The sequence below is a fragment of the Gasterosteus aculeatus genome, chromosome 2 (genome assembly GCF_964276395.1).
Source record: "Gasterosteus aculeatus chromosome 2, fGasAcu3.hap1.1, whole genome shotgun sequence".
Lineage (NCBI taxonomy): Eukaryota > Metazoa > Chordata > Actinopteri > Perciformes > Gasterosteidae > Gasterosteus > Gasterosteus aculeatus.
The window spans coordinates 12,399,209-12,415,619 of NC_135689.1; the positions used below are offsets into that span (position 1 = coordinate 12,399,209).

At 42.9% G+C, this 16,411-nt stretch overlaps 2 protein-coding genes across 3 annotated transcripts; both read left to right on the plus strand.

Moving 5' to 3' along the window:
• Positions 1–1,748: 1,748 nt before the first annotated feature.
• On the plus strand, positions 1,749–3,566 carry foxl2l (forkhead box L2-like). Its single transcript, XM_040194533.2, has one exon. It carries the CDS (start codon positions 2,121–2,123, stop codon positions 3,078–3,080), a length of 960 nt encoding a protein of 319 aa, XP_040050467.2. The 5' UTR covers positions 1,749–2,120; the 3' UTR covers positions 3,081–3,566.
• Positions 3,567–4,208: 642 nt separating this feature from the next.
• tmem201 (transmembrane protein 201) lies at positions 4,209–14,239 on the plus strand. Of its 2 annotated transcripts, none has more exons than XM_040193889.2 (11): positions 4,209–4,492; positions 5,207–5,327; positions 5,466–5,654; positions 5,750–5,929; positions 6,374–6,738; positions 6,857–7,057; positions 10,170–10,375; positions 11,331–11,408; positions 11,488–11,778; positions 11,879–12,007; positions 12,683–14,239. In XM_040193889.2, the coding sequence occupies exons 1-11, from the start codon at positions 4,383–4,385 to the stop codon at positions 12,778–12,780; spliced, it is 1,968 nt and encodes a 655-aa protein (XP_040049823.2). In that variant the 5' UTR covers positions 4,209–4,382; the 3' UTR covers positions 12,781–14,239. The 2 variants fall into 2 exon arrangements, with proteins under 2 accessions (XP_040049823.2, XP_040049824.2); XM_040193890.2 differs by having other exon boundaries at positions 11,331–11,393.
• Positions 14,240–16,411: the final 2,172 nt, after the last annotated feature.

The window sequence follows — 16,411 nt, forward strand, 5'->3', positions numbered from 1 at the left end:
TCCGTGGTATGACTGCTGGGATGTAAGTCATGGTTGCGGGTCCGGGGTAATATTTTTTCTTTTAAGTGCTCTTCCTGACTGCCTACCTTTAAAAGCATGCTACATAGAATATGGTAAAAGCAACGAATGTGTCCATGAAAAAGAAGGCTGCACTATTACCACGTTGGCTCAGGTGGTCTCGTGTCTCGTTAACTCCTTTAAATACACAGCGGTTTAACTCAACACACCGTATGTTTTGCCAGCGTATTGTCACAAAGTGAAAATATTCCCCTGAGATATTTAAAAAGTGAATGTTCCTCTACCAGGAAGCTGCAAAAAATAGGCCTTTTTTTCAAAGTCAGGAAAAATAGAAAAATATCCAACACAATTTTAATATCATAAGTTAATATGTCACTGTGTAATAATTAAATTCATAATTCCAAAAATACAGCAGTGACAATCCGCATTTTTATTGGGTCAAATTTTAATTTGTCAAACTCTCCTTTTTAATATTTCTTAATCTGGACGGTTACTAACATTTGGGTATTTGTTTGTTAGTCAGACACAAGTGCATTATCAACATCGTCAAGTAATATTTCTAAGACATTTGGGGTTCATTATTTAAAATGATAGAGACAGTGTGTGTTTGATCGTTCTCGATTTAAGAGAAATAACAGTCAAACTTGCCCATGAAAACGCATTAATCTGTTTATTTTAGTGATTTTTTTGAAGGCCTCAATTGATATAAACAATACAGTGAGAATGCTGCATATTCATTAAACTATAGCACAGTATTGACAAAAAGGATTAAGATTTATTTTTTAATTCTTTACACTTGAAGTTCTGAACAGATCACATTGATTATATTTCATCACAAACTCAAGTTTATCCCACTAAATGTGAATACTATGACTTGAAAGCAGGGCTGAATACAGCCATGACACGGCTTTTGTCTTTTTCTACTGTTCTGTCGGTTGTATATTAGAAACCATGGGATGACAGTGTTTTAATTTCTAGGGCCTGAGTGAGGAAAAAATCACAAGATAAATTGAAGATTATTGACAGGCTCGACAAAGTCACGGCTTGTAATTCTGTACTGCACTAAACTTCAAATGATCCAGGCATTATCTTTAATTCTGGCCAATACTTGTGTTGTCTAAGAAAAGAATCCAGCATAACTCCAATCAATATCTCCACAGTGATTATAATGCAGCCGACGTGCACTCTAATCCGTGGCAAGGACGGCTTTGCTGTTCCACTTGTTGCTGTCAGTTCAGGCCAGACAGGCTGTCTGTTGGCAGCTGATCATTATCTTCCTTCCTCAGCGGACAGAAAGGCCCGTTGTTCATGCCTACTGTATGTGGGTGGTGTGCTGCACGGACACATAAAGGTCTCAACACGTCTCTGTGACATGTTAACCTGGAAATACCGTCACATGTATCTGTGTTAACACAATGTGTGTGCAGTGGTTGAGAGTAGTGCAGTTACACTGTGCTGTATACTTGTAACAATACGTCAAAAGAAGAATTGTGATTTATCATTAGAGGCTAGAGGTTGTTATAAATGTATAAATACCCGGTTGCATTCAAACTATAACTACTAACCAAATTTCAAAGCTCGTCCGTCAAAATCAGTCTAAATATGACTTTGTAAACTCAACTTCATTGTTGTCTATCTTGTCACCCATTGGCTATTGTTGTCAGTTGTAAATGTAGATATTGTATTCTATTTATAGAATTGTTTCCAATATGTTGATAATGAAATTACTGGTACTGTGTACTTAAAACCAAATATTTGAGGGCGGAAAAAACTAAACACAAAAAAATACTTTACGGCTTGTTTGGTTCAAGTATATTGAATCCAACCTAAAATATACTATTTGGGATTCTCCTCGTTTTTTTATAAAGTGAAATCTCTCGCAAAAAGCGCGTAAAAACATCTGGTCCAAAGACTACTTTCTTTTTAACGTCACTAAAAATCAACACAACTCAACCGCGTCTTTGATCGCATCGCCCCAAAAGTGTCCGTGTCGCTTTGCTGTCAAAGCGCAGTCCTGTGACCCCGGATTCAACCCAAACACACATGCAAACTAGTATCATACAGGGGGGGGCATTAAAAAAAAGCGTGAGAAACCCGGCGAGATGAAAGAAGAGATAACTGCTGGCCTCTGTACCTGTGGGAGGAGTGTGCGCACCTGCGGACACGATCACAGCGTCTGCCGGGCTTTTTTTTCCCGGGGCGTCTGCACATCGCAGCTTTTCGCAGTGCACACACCGGACACCATGGACGCACAGCTCAACCCCCCCGCCGGCCAGGGGCTGCGGCTCCTGGACACCGTCGCCTCCTCCTCCTCCTCCTCCTCCGATCCTCCCCCGTCGGAAGCCGAAGGTGAGGAGGAGAGCAGCCGACAGGGGAAGCCGCCGTACTCCTACGTGGCTCTCATCGCCATGGCCATCAAGGACAGCCGCGACAAGCGACAGACGCTCAGCGGGATATACGACTACATCGTCTCCAAGTTCCCCTACTATGAGAATAACAAGAAGGGCTGGCAGAACAGCATCAGGCACAACTTGTCCCTCAACGAGTGCTTCGTCAAAATGCCCCGGGATTGCGCGGGGGACCGGAAGGGCAACTATTGGACGCTGGACCCCGCTTTCGAGGACATGTTCGACAAGGGGAACTACCGGCGGCGGAGGCGGGTGAGGAGACCCTACGGACCGCCGTGCGTGCCGTGTCCGCCCGGGAACCCGGTGGACTACCCGGAGCCGCTCTACCTGCAGCCCTACGTCAGCGGCTCGTGGGGTCTGTCGCAGCCGTCCGGATACCCGACGCCCCACGTCATCCCCGGGCATCCACGCAGCGCGTCCCCGGGCGGCCCCATGACCCCGTACTGCTCGCCCGCCCACTTCCAGCACCCTCCGTACGGCGCGTACCACCGCCACCCGGCCGTGCTGGTGCCGCACAACGCGTGTCCCTACGGCGCGGTGCCTCCGCCGGGGAGCCCCGGCGGAGGCACCGCGCCAGTGGCGTGTAACTACCAGCAGGTCTCCGGCTACGCGCGGCACGCGGAGCATTTGCGAGTTTATTCGTATGATCAATAGAGTTTTATAGCTTTTTTTTGACAATTGACAGCCAGTTCTCAACTGTTTCACTTGGGCTGTCACTCATTTGCCAGAACGACATTGATTTGTTTTGGTGGTTTTGTTTAAGGCACATAAATGTGTCAATTAACTTTGATAAATTGTTGGCCGCAGTTCTGAATGTTAAATGATAAATGCCAGTGACGCGAACGATACTAATCACATTTTTGATCAGGTGAATGTCAGGAATGCAGGTGATTTGAGTCTGAGGCCCAGTTTATGCCTCTTTTGTTGAGGTTTTTTTTTTAAACAAAATCAACCTGGTTAGTTTATATTGTCTACATTTAGCATGTTCTTGCTTTTGAAGAAACATATTTGTAAGTATGTTATTTATTTCTTTTTGTCTGGTTTTATACAATTCTTTGTGCTGTTATGCAACCGTTGGGGACATTTAGGCCCTGTGGTCACTTGATCACCTTTGTTCAAATAAAATGTTTTTTGCATCAACTCCTCTTATTGATTGACTTATTCCTCTGATTATGGCTTCATACTGTATATTAATCTATTAATTCATTATAAGGTTTGTAGTAAGCTACTATACAAAAGTTATTTTTTGTGTTCCACTTTTTAGGTTTATTTGTAAGTTTGATGATTTTCTGTAAACTGACACGTTTACCTCTTAATGATTTATATTTATATTTAAGTTACTGTCTTCCAAACCTATATATTACCGTGATAAGTGGTAATGAACTAGGGAGTCACATGAACTAAATATAGTTGATTAGATATGCCCCGTTGAAAGGCAAAATCGACCAAAGTTAAGGAACACATTCATTAACTAACTTTAAACCTTAATCTGTATTCATCGTATAATCATACATTTTATTACTATAACATTGATAGTGTTTTGGGGTTCAAACCATGATGAGAGGGAAGATAAGAGAGAAAATTTTTCTCTCTCACATTCCAACACTTTCATACCACCCATCGATTACACTAAACGTTGTTTAGAATCAATTAAAAGTGGGATTGATTCCAATTAAATCAAACTTTCAACTAAGAAACTCTAACTTGAATGAAATAATGCACACGAATGTAATGGTTTGATCATGGGTGGTTCTAAATTACTGTACAGTGGACAAAAAGGAAGGAATAAATAATATTGGAACGCGTCCCATGCAGTTACGCACTTTCCGTTTCCGTTTTATGGGCGTGAACAAAAGGGATCGCTGCCGCGTGCGCCCTCGCGCTGTGTTTTGCGATACAGAATCCTAATCTTACATTTCTCGTTTTTTTAAGCGTGTGTTGTTGATTTCAGCAGAAATGGAGGCGCTAAACCAGCTTCTGTTGGAGTATCCTGAAATAATGTACAGTGGAGTCGGAGCTACGGCGTCGGTCGCCGTTGCAGCGCTGATATACAAAATTGCCACCCGGTAACTTCAAGGTTTTGCATGTGTTTTAGCTAGATTTCCCTTAACGTTAGTAACACATTAGCAAACGTGTGTTAAACATTTGCATTTGTGTTTCAGTATTGTGACATTAAAGAAGGAATGCTGGCAATAGAAATGGCCCGCTATGTTTCCTATGAGTCTGCTATCGCCCCGCTGGACCGAATGCTAACGTTGCTAGCTGTGCTGCTAACTAACTTAAGATAACATAATTAATGTTATTTTTTCTTATTTGAATGCACATTTTCTAGTTTTTGAGTGCATGAAAGCTGTTGTTTGCATACGTTAATGTAATACTCAGTCAGTAATGTCCCCAATTTAAAGCAAAATAACCGACGAAACAGTTGTTGTAACCCTCCCCTAATCTATGACACCACTGTTCTGCATTGATTGTGATGTATTTTAGGAACCACATGGTACATCTCAAGGGTTTTCATCCCATAAACACATCTACACTAACACGATTGCTTTGCAAATATGCAATCCCAAAGGAACATCAGTGCTTCCCTAAGTTTTGCACATAATAACCCACAAACAAATCTACACAAGATTCAGTGTAACAGACTTACTCGGTGTATTAGACCAGTAGTGTCTCTTTGATATAGCAGTGATGTATAATAAATTAAGTAAATAAATATTAGCCTAGTTGATTGACAATATTATGTTGCATCATGTAAGAAATCCATTTCTATGTTACAGAAAGAAGCCGTCCCATGCAGAGGTGAACTGCTGGTTTTGTAACCAGAATTCTGTGGTGCCCTTTGGGAACAGGAACTGCTGGGACTGTCCCAGTTGCGATCAATACAATGGCTTCCAGGAGGTTAGTTTCAAAAGTACATGACTGTTCAGCGTGTCAAGAAATTGAAATTTACAATTATTTGTATTTATTTTTGCCACAGCCGCAAAATGTTTTTTTCCTTTTCATACTATTGTTTTTGTTTATCTGTCCTGTTTTCAGAATGGTGACTACAACAAACCCATCCCAGCTCAGTACATGGAACATCTTAACCACGGAGTATCTGGCAGCCTTCCCCCGACCACCAACACGCAGCAAAGCGTCACCAGTCAGATGCTCCTGTGCAGAAAGTGCATAAAGAACCAGGCGGTGGTGATAAAGCAGTTGGCCTCGTTTGTCCCACGGGATGATGTATGTACTCAGTTCTTCTCTATTCACTACAACACTGCCATTATTATTACCATAAATGTATACTTTAGATTTAAAAATGGTTGTCGTCTTTGTAGGAGAACTACGATGAGGAAATCGAGGCGTACAAGCACCACCTGGAGCAGACCTATAAGCTGTGCAGGCCGTGTCAGACAGTGGTAGAATACTACATCAAATATCAGAACCGGCAACTGCGCACCGTGCTCCTCAACCATCCGCTTCGGCGCAGTGGAGAATCTGACAAGGGCTTCATAAAGGTTCGTGGCATCCAAAGGCACAAAGGTCAACGTTAACTTTATAGTTTTAATATATGGTCCTTAGAATATTTCCTCTATCCCATAGTTCTCTCTCTAGTCTTTATACTTTGTTTGGAGGACATGGTTTTTATTTTCATGTAGCATTCTTTTTATTGAAGTAGGATTGTGGATTCTCTGCCACCAGTAATCGTTACACTGCTAAGTACTTTTTTGAAGCATTTTGACAACTGAAGTTGTCAAACTGAAGTGAACGGTTACTGTGTGGTCACACCATTAGTATAGTCGTGGTTCAAATTGCAAATATTTATCAGATGCATCCTCCTTTCTATATTGTTGGCTGTTCCTATCAGATTAAAGGAATCAGTCTTTGCATCGATTACTGATTTCCGTATGTTGTGAAACTTATCAGGATTCAGATCAAAAAACCTCTCCTTTCTCCCACAGAGCTCCTACTCTGTGTCATCTCCCTTTGGGGTCATACTCTTACGGACCCTTGCCTTCCTGATATGTACTTTCCTAGTTGCCACATCTTTGTGCGACTTGCCGTACCAGCCCGCATCGCTGAGTGCCCCACAGACATTAAGTGGTGGGGTGACTCCTCCAAAGCCTGAGCCTCACAACGCGTCCAGCCCCAGCAATGAGAGCGGTGGAGCTGTGCCCGTATGGCAGGCTCTGCTGGAGCTGCTCCCAGACCAGCTCATAGGAAATACAAAGCTGGTTTGGCAGCATGGAAAGGACAACAGGTTGGCCGTGGTGTCCGTTGGCCTGCTGACTTGTCTCACTGCAATCATCTTCGCAGGACCTGTGAGGTAAGTGATCAATGTCTCTTTATCCCGCCCCCCCCCACACACTTTTTTTTGTTTCAATCTCAGATGAGTAAACAAAACCCACTCTGCCAGCTCATGTGTTGCTCCGTCTTGTTTGAAGGTTGAGGAGAATTGATGCTGTCGCTTCTGTCCTGTGGTTCCTCATCCTGAGCCTCTACCTGGCTGAGGGCTACTTGACCGACGCCGCAGGCTGGATGGACACGGCCAAGCTCGCTGCCGCCTCCCTCTGCTGCCTGGTCAGCTGCGCCGCGGCCCTGGCAACGCGCAAACCACTGGGCCCGAGAAGAGCGAGATATCGCAGGTCAGAATCCGAGCAGTGATGTTCAAATTACGTTTGAGGTGTGGGATTCTGTGCTCATTAGAACCAGTGTTAAACGCAATCTGTTATGTATACATGTTCCATAATCAAACAAGAAACGAGCAGTTTATATTTACCGTCCACTTTTTTACTCATAACCCCCTCTCACACGCACATATCTGCCGTGCGGCGGTGTGCGATTGACTGTGAGGTGATGATGTGAAAGTCGAGCTTGAAGCAAAGGATTGTGTGAGTGGCTTGATGGGAACAAAACAGCAGAGCATGTGGCTCAATCACATCAAAGCCTCACCTTCAATGACACGTGCACAAGTCTACAGGTGTTTGCTGGTTGTAAAATGTTGAAAGGTTGATATCGATTAAGATGTTATTAAAACAAATCCTAAAAGAATATTAGGGTGCAAACTGCAAACAATTGTTAATCCGTCTGGTTTGATTTAATGGTATTCATTATTATTTTGGGACCTTCAGGAATAAAAAAGGCTTAAGAGTTATTGAGAAACCAACACTAATAGGATTCTTGTAGTTACTGATTCTCAAGAATACTACAGAATATGTCTGGGGGGAGATTTTATCGCATGTTCTAGGACTGATTGCAGTTATAGAGCCGTTTTTATATAGTAGTATTAGTACCAGTATTACACTAAAATGTATTTTAAAGCATTTTGAATATACTCATTTATTTATTAACACTGGTTTATTTGTGGCTTGAATATAACGAACTTACTACAGCCAATAGCATGAAGTACTAATTTGTGGAGACACTGCGGGCCAGGCTGAAGTTTTTATTTCACATCCCTCCTTGTTGAACAAACATTTCCAATAAGTGTTCCACTGCGAGCCGTTTGAAACCCCTTTTCATTTGTAACTGATCTCGTATGGAATCTAAACATCGGTGATGAAACGACGCATCAGCTCTTAGAGCAGAACCCAAAGGTTTTTTCTATTGCATAGCGTTGTACTTTGTTTCCTATCCCTTGAGGCTGCTACCTGGGGGGGAAAAGTCCATTGTTCAATAATGTTTTCCCCCCAAATTTGCCCTTTAGTCCAAAGGCCCTGCTGTGTCCTGCCCTTTTTCTTTTGTTAGTTCCGCCAAGAACTTAAGCATGGACTTAACCGTCACCCAATAATACCCATTATACATTTTTTGCTTTGTATGCTTTAATTTTGATTATGAGTTGTCACCCTCGGCCAGAAGCTGAGGCTTAAGATCAGCGCTCACCTGTCGGCTTCCTGGCTCGTCTCCGGCTCTGCAACGGAGTTCGGCCATCAGATGGACAACAGTTTAGTCTAGAACTTCAGGCATGAGGATCCCAGAAATGGGCATTGATATAGTTTATAGTATATATACTATATATAGTTTGACCTGTGAAGGAACTTGATAAGATTTGAGTAGCTTCAAGCAAGTCTCAACAGAAATGTTGGAGAGTCAGCACTTTCCTGTTTGCTTGAAATATTATATTTCTTCAGCACTTTCAGTAATACTGAACTTTCTTTCGCCGACATCTTGACATAGTTGTGGATTAAAATCACTGATGGACGTGAGAGCGCTGACATTTCACCTCTTTATTTTTACTTTTTTGGAACTTATTGAGTGAAGAGGGATATTTATTTGACACTGAATTAACTGTAGAATGTGTTTATGGATTGTATTTGGTAATATTGCTGTAACTATCGCATGTTTTTCTGTTCTGTGCTTGGCGTTACGTTTTCAAACTCTCACCTTTTTGGTGTAGTTGTTTAAAGGCTTTAAAATGTTGTAACGATACTTTGAAAACCAAAGTGCTGCCGAATGTAAGACACTACGGATCATTTGCAGCAGCTGTGGTTTGACTCTTTGCCTATGAAAAATCAATTGCATATACTGCAACGCCGTATTTCGTAGGTGTCTTGAGTTTTAAATTAGTTGGATTATTGATTAATCATGCTGTAGAAGTAATTATTAGTAATTATTAGGCAAGTCATTTTGTTCTTTGCCTTTCATAACTGTGTTCTTTTTTTTTTTGAGGACAATCTACCAGATGAACTGTATAAATGTGTCTAACTAGCGTCACTACATTGAAACATCTCCATTTATAATGTGATGTAACTGTAGCATTGTGCCATTGTTTTACCAGTGATGGCTCTTTTACAAAGGGAGTTTTGAATGTTGTGTACTGTACTCTTTCACTATGCACATAGTTAACAAGATGTAGTTGTGTGTGTTTTTGAAGGAACACTAAAATTAACCGAGACGTAAACAAATTATAGGTTCTCATTTCAAATCATGATATTTTACAAACAACCATTTTCCCAACCTGAATAAGCTCTTTAACTAGATCTCAGTTTGATCACTGCGTGTTTTCTATATTGTGTATTCGCCGCAAACTACATCCGTCCATTCTGGAAGGTTTCCTGCAACAAACAAACTCCACATGAGAAGTACGGCGGTTTGGCTGCTTTTGTGCCTGAACTGTGTTTCTTCCCTTCTATTATTGTAAGGCTCCGATGTGAAGACTGTAGGAATGCTTGCTTTACAAGGAATGTAATAAAAAGCTGTTGAAAGGATTTGCCTCTGTTTGTTTTCAACACAAACACTATTGTTTATTTCTGTATTTTTCTCTCCAGTTTTTAAGAAAAAGCCTCATTACACACCATTAAAGTCAAGGAAAATATCACCTTAATGTTGAGATTATAGAGTTTAGATAAGACAGACTTTATTAATGGTCTCCGTTGCTGATACGAACGACTGTGACGCAGGTCACGTCTGGGCCACCGGATGTCTGTGGTGGAAACGTGAGCTGCATTTACTGGGCAGAACTTTCCCTCCGGCTTTTATTCTTTTAGGAGCTTTCAGCTGCTGCAAGTTGTTCGACAGCTGCAACAGCAGTTCGGCAACAACGAAGCGCTCTCATCAGAGATGTGTGGGGAAAGGTTTTGATATAAGACATGCACTCTCATTGGGAGGCTACTTTCTTTTATATAAGTCCCAAACGAATCATCCAAGTGTCATTTTTAAGTTCAATTGTAAAGCTCTTTCCTCGATGGAAACCCGGTCGGTCGGTTCTGTTGACGTTGTGATTCCAGTTAGACCGATCGGCTGCTCTTGTGTCTGCAGGTACCTCGCAGGCAGCGCTGCTGTCCCGCCCCCTCTGCTCGCTCAGGACCCGGTGGACTCCTTCGTCCTGACCCCGCCGCCCAACCTCTTGAAGCTCGTCAACCGCCAGCAGAGTCCCTACGAGCGCAAAGCCTCCCCCACCTCTCTGCCCGGGCGCCTCAGCAGGGCGCTGTGCCTGGGCACCATGCCGTCGCTCAGCAGGACAGGTAACGGCACCATCTCAACCCAGAGACGAGACAGAGAGATGGATTTATCTCATACGGCCAAGAGCTACTATTTGACCTTTTGTTTTATTGTTGTGTGATTGGGTTTAGTGAATTGTTATTTATTTGCAGTCTTTTACCACAAAAAAAAGGTAATTGCTCGAGACAATTGATGCAGTAGTGCAAAGTCTTTAGTAGGAATATTCAGCCCACTTCTGCCTGCTGTCATGTTGCACAGCTGCTTATGGGATCTATAATTGATAACATGCAGTAAATATACTTTAAACTTCTCCTGCTCGTTATACAATTTGATCCCGTCCCTCTTTCCATGTGTTGTTTTCATATCAGAGATGCACTGCAAGGTTTATTTTTTTCTTCTATAAAAAGCTGAAAGTATTATTGTTTGAATATTTACAATTCTCCTCTGGAGGACAAACCATGTAATGGAGATTGCTTTTTTTTAACGGGCCCCCAACTGCAACCTCTTCACTCATTTGCCAACATATTAATACACAGAAAGTTGTCTATTTTCAAGCAGCAGCAGCAGTTCAGCTACCAGCAGGATTTGTTGCTTTTGTCATGTGTGATTACTGACATTGGATATTTTTGGGGTCTTCAAAAACGTTTACATTATATCTTTCACTATTCTGACATTTTATAAATGAGCAATTTATTATTTATATCATTACTAGATTAATCATTAATGACAATAGATAGTTGCAGCCCGAGCTGCATTTATTATTCTAGTCCACTAGGGGGCAGAAGTTAACCAAAATAACCAGACACGATGACCAGCGCCGCATTTCACTGTTTTAAAATTGTCATTGTCCTCATTTAACAGCCTTCTGTTTGCTAGTGACCTTCATCAGACGGAACAATATTGGCTTTTATTTTCTAGTTCTGTTTCTGCTCTGATGTGATGGTGGGATCACTTAATGTGTGATTTCTTCATTTTCAGATTCCGGTTACCTGTTTAGCGGCAGCAGGCCCGCCTCACAGTACAAAGACTCCCCTTCCTCGGGTATTAGAAATACTGGTGATTTTTGTGTTCTCCCCCTTTTGTCATTGTCATCTTTATTTTACTGTTTGACATTTCTTGCCGTACTTTGCTACAGATTACTTTTCCCTGATGTCTGGGAGCCGCCCGTCCTCCCCGGGCCCGTCTCCCACTCCTTCAGTAGCCGGCTCGGTGACCTCCAGCTCCAGCTCTGCCAGACATCGGCGCCCCCTCATCAGCCCGGCTCGCCTCAACATCAGCGGTCGCAAACTCCGGCTGTTCGCGGCGGAGCCGGAACCCTCTCTTATGTCCCCGTCGGTGTCCTCGTCGCATTTCCACGTAAAGTCGGCTTCGTCCGTTTACAGTGGCCACTTTTCACCGGACGTGTCACCCTTCCAAAGCCAGAATGGTGAGTACAGCCGAGGTTACGCTGGTGGAAATGTCTTGCCTCTTTACGGAGAGACTTGTTGAGATCTTTTCATCCATGGCTTTGTGGCTTGGCTTCACAGATTTGAGTTCCTTTTTGAGGGACGGCAGTGTGATTGAAGAGGAGGAGCGGCGAGGCAGCTCCTCGGAGTCTTCCGCGTGCCTCGTTGGGACGACTACACAGGGACCCGAGAACACCCCCCCTCCCAAAGGTAAGCGGTCCGTCCCATGGAAACAAGGCAGGCCGATGGAAGCGGTTTGCGAGATCTGTCACGCAGAACATGGCAATCCTAGTTTAAGGAATCCCATTTTGTCGAATCACTCAAATGCCGATATGAACATTTGAAGCATTATTTATGTTCCCCGCTAGTCGCAAACAACACACCCGACCAAATCAGTGTCAGTTGAGTGGTCAACTGGCCTCGGCCGTTCCTTTGTCCATTTGGAAAGATCGCTGCCTACTACCTAGTTCTTGGTGCTTAGAAATGGATGTTGTCCTGCGAGGGAAGTCGAGTGCCTCCTATGCGGCTTCTGTTCTGCACGCTGACAGTAATTTCACCACACCGTCCACTATGCACCTACTTGTTAAACTTTCTTCTTCTGATTATTGAATATAATAGCTTGTGCTAGTTTCAATGCCCACCCTGTTACTCTCTCTGAGGCGGAACATCAGCTTCCTGACAAGTGTAGCAATGACTAATTGCTACAATGTAATAGAACAACTGCACCTGGAATGAAAGTAGCCGAGACTCTGATCAGCCTGAAGAAAAATGAATCAACAGTAGAATTGTGACATTCACAACGTTTACACGAGAGGAAAAACATTCTCTCCACATGTAATGACAGTCAACCTAAAAATGAATTTTCTTTCGCTTTGACTTCTGCAGGTTTAATAAAGCGGTTTATCTGGCCGGGCCTTTTGCTGGGCAGCCTGACCTCCAACCTCTTTTTCGCCTGCCTCTACATGTACCACAACTGGAGATGAAGTGCGAATGACTCTGCTGCTTTTCCCGTCTCAACTGCACAGAGTGAGTTGGCGTCTGACCTTTTGACGTCCAGGGTGCGTCTGTCGACCTGGAGGTCATTAAGCCATGTCCGGAACCATCAGATTTCTGCACGCCACTTGCTGTTTGCTGGGGCTCAGGGGAATACAGACGTCCGGCTGACGGGTTTTTGAAAGTGAACCTCCCATCTGCTTGGAGGAACGAGCTTTGTCATTCAAGACTTCTTTTTTTTGGGGGGGGGTGGGGTAGTCAGGGTGGGAGGGAGGGATCTGGCCTGGATCTGATTTGGTCTTTTGGTTTGTCACTGCTCCTCTTACATGAAGGCAGGCACATGTGAAATTGAATCACGTGGCTCAATTCCTGCACTGATGCTCTAAACTGTGCAATAAACATCCTGTTCAGATGATGCTGCTTGGACGCAGAAGTTCACGTCTTATCTGCTGATGCTGATCGTGATGAGTGCTTTACTTCTCCAGACTGAATGACATTTCTGGTTCTCTAAATGAACCAGAACTCATCCATTAAACAGCATGTTGTGTTTGTGGTGCGCACAGAGTTTTGCATTTTGGAAAATCTGTACAAATCTTTCCTTTTTTAACATCATGATTTCAAAACACTGATCTCTGCCATAGTCTAAGGCTGTTCTGTCAAACTATTATCCCATTGTGTTGTTCACTACAGTTTACAGTAAACATTTATTCAATTATTTTATGGTCTTTTGTATCTCAAGGTGACTGTCACGATCATTCACTACAGAAATGGTTCTTTCACTAATGCTTTCTTCTGCATCTCTCTGATGTGTCGTGTCTCCAGGTTGTTAGGGGCAACGCTCTGAAAGTCAAGTGCAATATCTATTTTAAAAGAATTACACTCACACAATGTTTGCATAAAAATGGCACTGGGATCGAAGATACAATTTTATTCCGAACTGAGCTGTGAACTGATTTATAGAAACGTTTTCTTAGAACTTGTAGGCAAAAATCTTAACTTTGCAGTCAAATGCATATTCAATTTTAATGCATTTGTACTTGTTTCCACTTTTTGGGGTTTATGTATTTGTATTTTGAATATGTGATTTGAAATTGTTTTTTATTTTAATAGTGCGTGCGTGCGTGCGTGTGAGTGTGTGCGTGTGGAAACAAGAGTTACTAAACGTTGTACATTTTAGACATGAAAGATGTTTATAAATACCTTTTGTTAGCTTGTGTTGCTTCTTGTGTGAGAGTATCAGGCTTTCGGGTCTTTTATTTTTACATGTTCAGTATTGTACTGTTGAATGGAAACACACTTGATTTTAGACCGGAGTCTTTTTGTCAACTTAAAAACATTGCTAGGTTATGTGGTTTTTCTCAGACTGTCCAAATTGAATTTGTGTTCATTGAATGTGTCTATTTAAAGTTCTTGACCTGAGCCAAAGTAAAAATGTAACTTACGTTGAAATGATTTGAAAGTGTTTTTCTAACTGATCCTGGGGGGGGGGGTAAATGAGGATGTACACAGCAGGTCGGTTGGAAACTACTTTTATCGTGGACACTTTTCCGTAGTCAGTGGGCGTCCAGATCACGTCGTCTGGCTGCTTCGCTCTCCGGCGGATCGCCACTACTGTGTTTCAAATACAGGGAGACAAACAACCTTCATTCCCAGCAGCTGAGGCCAATTACGCCTCCACCTGGCACCGTTCCATGAGCGCCCCCCCCATAAAGCCATGTGATCAAATTAAATTAATGTATGTACAGGAAATGAGTTGCAGGCATCAAGTGGTGTTTCTTTTAGTGTAGACTTTTTAAATTTGTGGCAGGAATGGATTTTATCAACCTGGACCATTAGTGGTAAATCAGAGCTCAACCAGCAGCTGCTGTGCAGAGAGAGAGAGATACATGATATAGAATGACACTGCTTACTTAAAGCGACAAGAAGCCGAAGCCTCGATGTTGAAGACATTCAGATCCACGTGAACGGTTCCAGAAACCGACTTGGCCTCGGTGGGCACGTTGGAGAGCGTTTCAAAGTCCTTGGACCTGAAATTAATGAATAAAGGTTGCGGAGTCTTGGTTTCAACGTTGACCGGTTGGGAAAAGCCAGCTCCAGGGCCCATGCATGCAGCGACGTATTTCAAAATGGATCAAACATGTTGGAGCGCTGTGTGGATTGTTACTGTAGGCGATTTCATCCTCCCGTTTTCATTTGAGCTCTAAGGATGATGAAGCCACATTAAAACCCCAACAGTATGTTGTGCAGAAGAATGCCAAATCCTCTGACTGGGAGAGAGACGTGAAAATAATGTTTTTGAACAAGTCGGTCACGTTGCTCAGGCTATTTCTGGACAATAGTAATTTAAAATAATTGATTTGTGAAATTGGGCGGCACGGTGGTGTGATGTTCCGCACTGTCCCCTCACAGCCAGAAGGACCCCGTGTCTGCGCGGGTTTTCTCCGGTTCTCTGGCTTCCTCCCACAGACCAAAGACGTGCTCTGGTGATTCGGTCGATTGGAGACTCTAAATTGCCCGTAGGTGTGTGCGTGTGCGTGTCAGTGGTTGTCTGCTTGTCAGCCCTGCGATTGGTTGGCGACCAGTCCAGGGTGAACCCCGTCTGTCACCCGATAAATGTAGTAGAAAATAAACTAGTGAGACCTTCCTGTTAATCTGACATAAGTCGTTTTTTTGTCACTACAAGATGGTCGTAAGTTTCACCTTTACGAATGACCTTTTCACAAATCGATCAATTGACCAAAATCATTCAAACTGTGTAACGATATGTTAAGAGTGGTACTCTAAACTCTAAAACTCGAAACGTTTTTCAAGTTTTCCTGCTACTGATTTACAAATGGATATCCCATCTCATTGAAGGTCAGCTGTGATATCTAATTCCTTTTTCGTAATCCAAGCACTTCTTGTTTTCACGCAGTTGCCGTGTGAGCAGCTCAGCCACGTGCGCGTTCGTTCTCTTCACACGCACTTGTCTGGTCGATTACGGCCTGCGCGTCTGTTACCTTCCAGAGGTCTCTTTTGTCACGTCTGTACGAATGTCATGATGTCATGAATGAGTAGTTGACATGACAAATGTCATGTCAACTACTCCCAAAGCGACTCACCGACAGTTTAATTGTTTTGTTTTTTAGTTGTGTGTCCCTGATACATTTCAGCATGGATTAAGAGAAAGTGAATCAGCGCTCATGACATCGTTGAAAGAAAAAGAAACGCTAGACCCAAAGACGGTAAATATAGGTAGCACGTCTGAATATTACATGAACAAGTCAGTGTTGTTTTCACTTATTGTCAGGGTAAATATGTGTAACGTTATCTATTTTGTGTTTCCCTGCACTGAAAGAGTCGGGTTTTAAAATAACAGCTTGTTTAGCCTGTGTTTATTGCAGGTATTTCCGCAGTTTCATTTAAATCTCAGGAAAGATGATCTGAACTCTGTGACCTGTAATGCGATATTGTGGCTCCGGAGTTCCTATCAAAGCAGGTGGAGTTTACGGACGTGGCTGACTACTTGTTGACTGACAGGGCTGTATTGTTGATACAAGTGCACTGACTGTAGGGGGGGAAGTGGGTTCATGCTTTCAGTCTGCAGCTATGGCCAAAAGTTTCTCTTCTGTACACTCACTT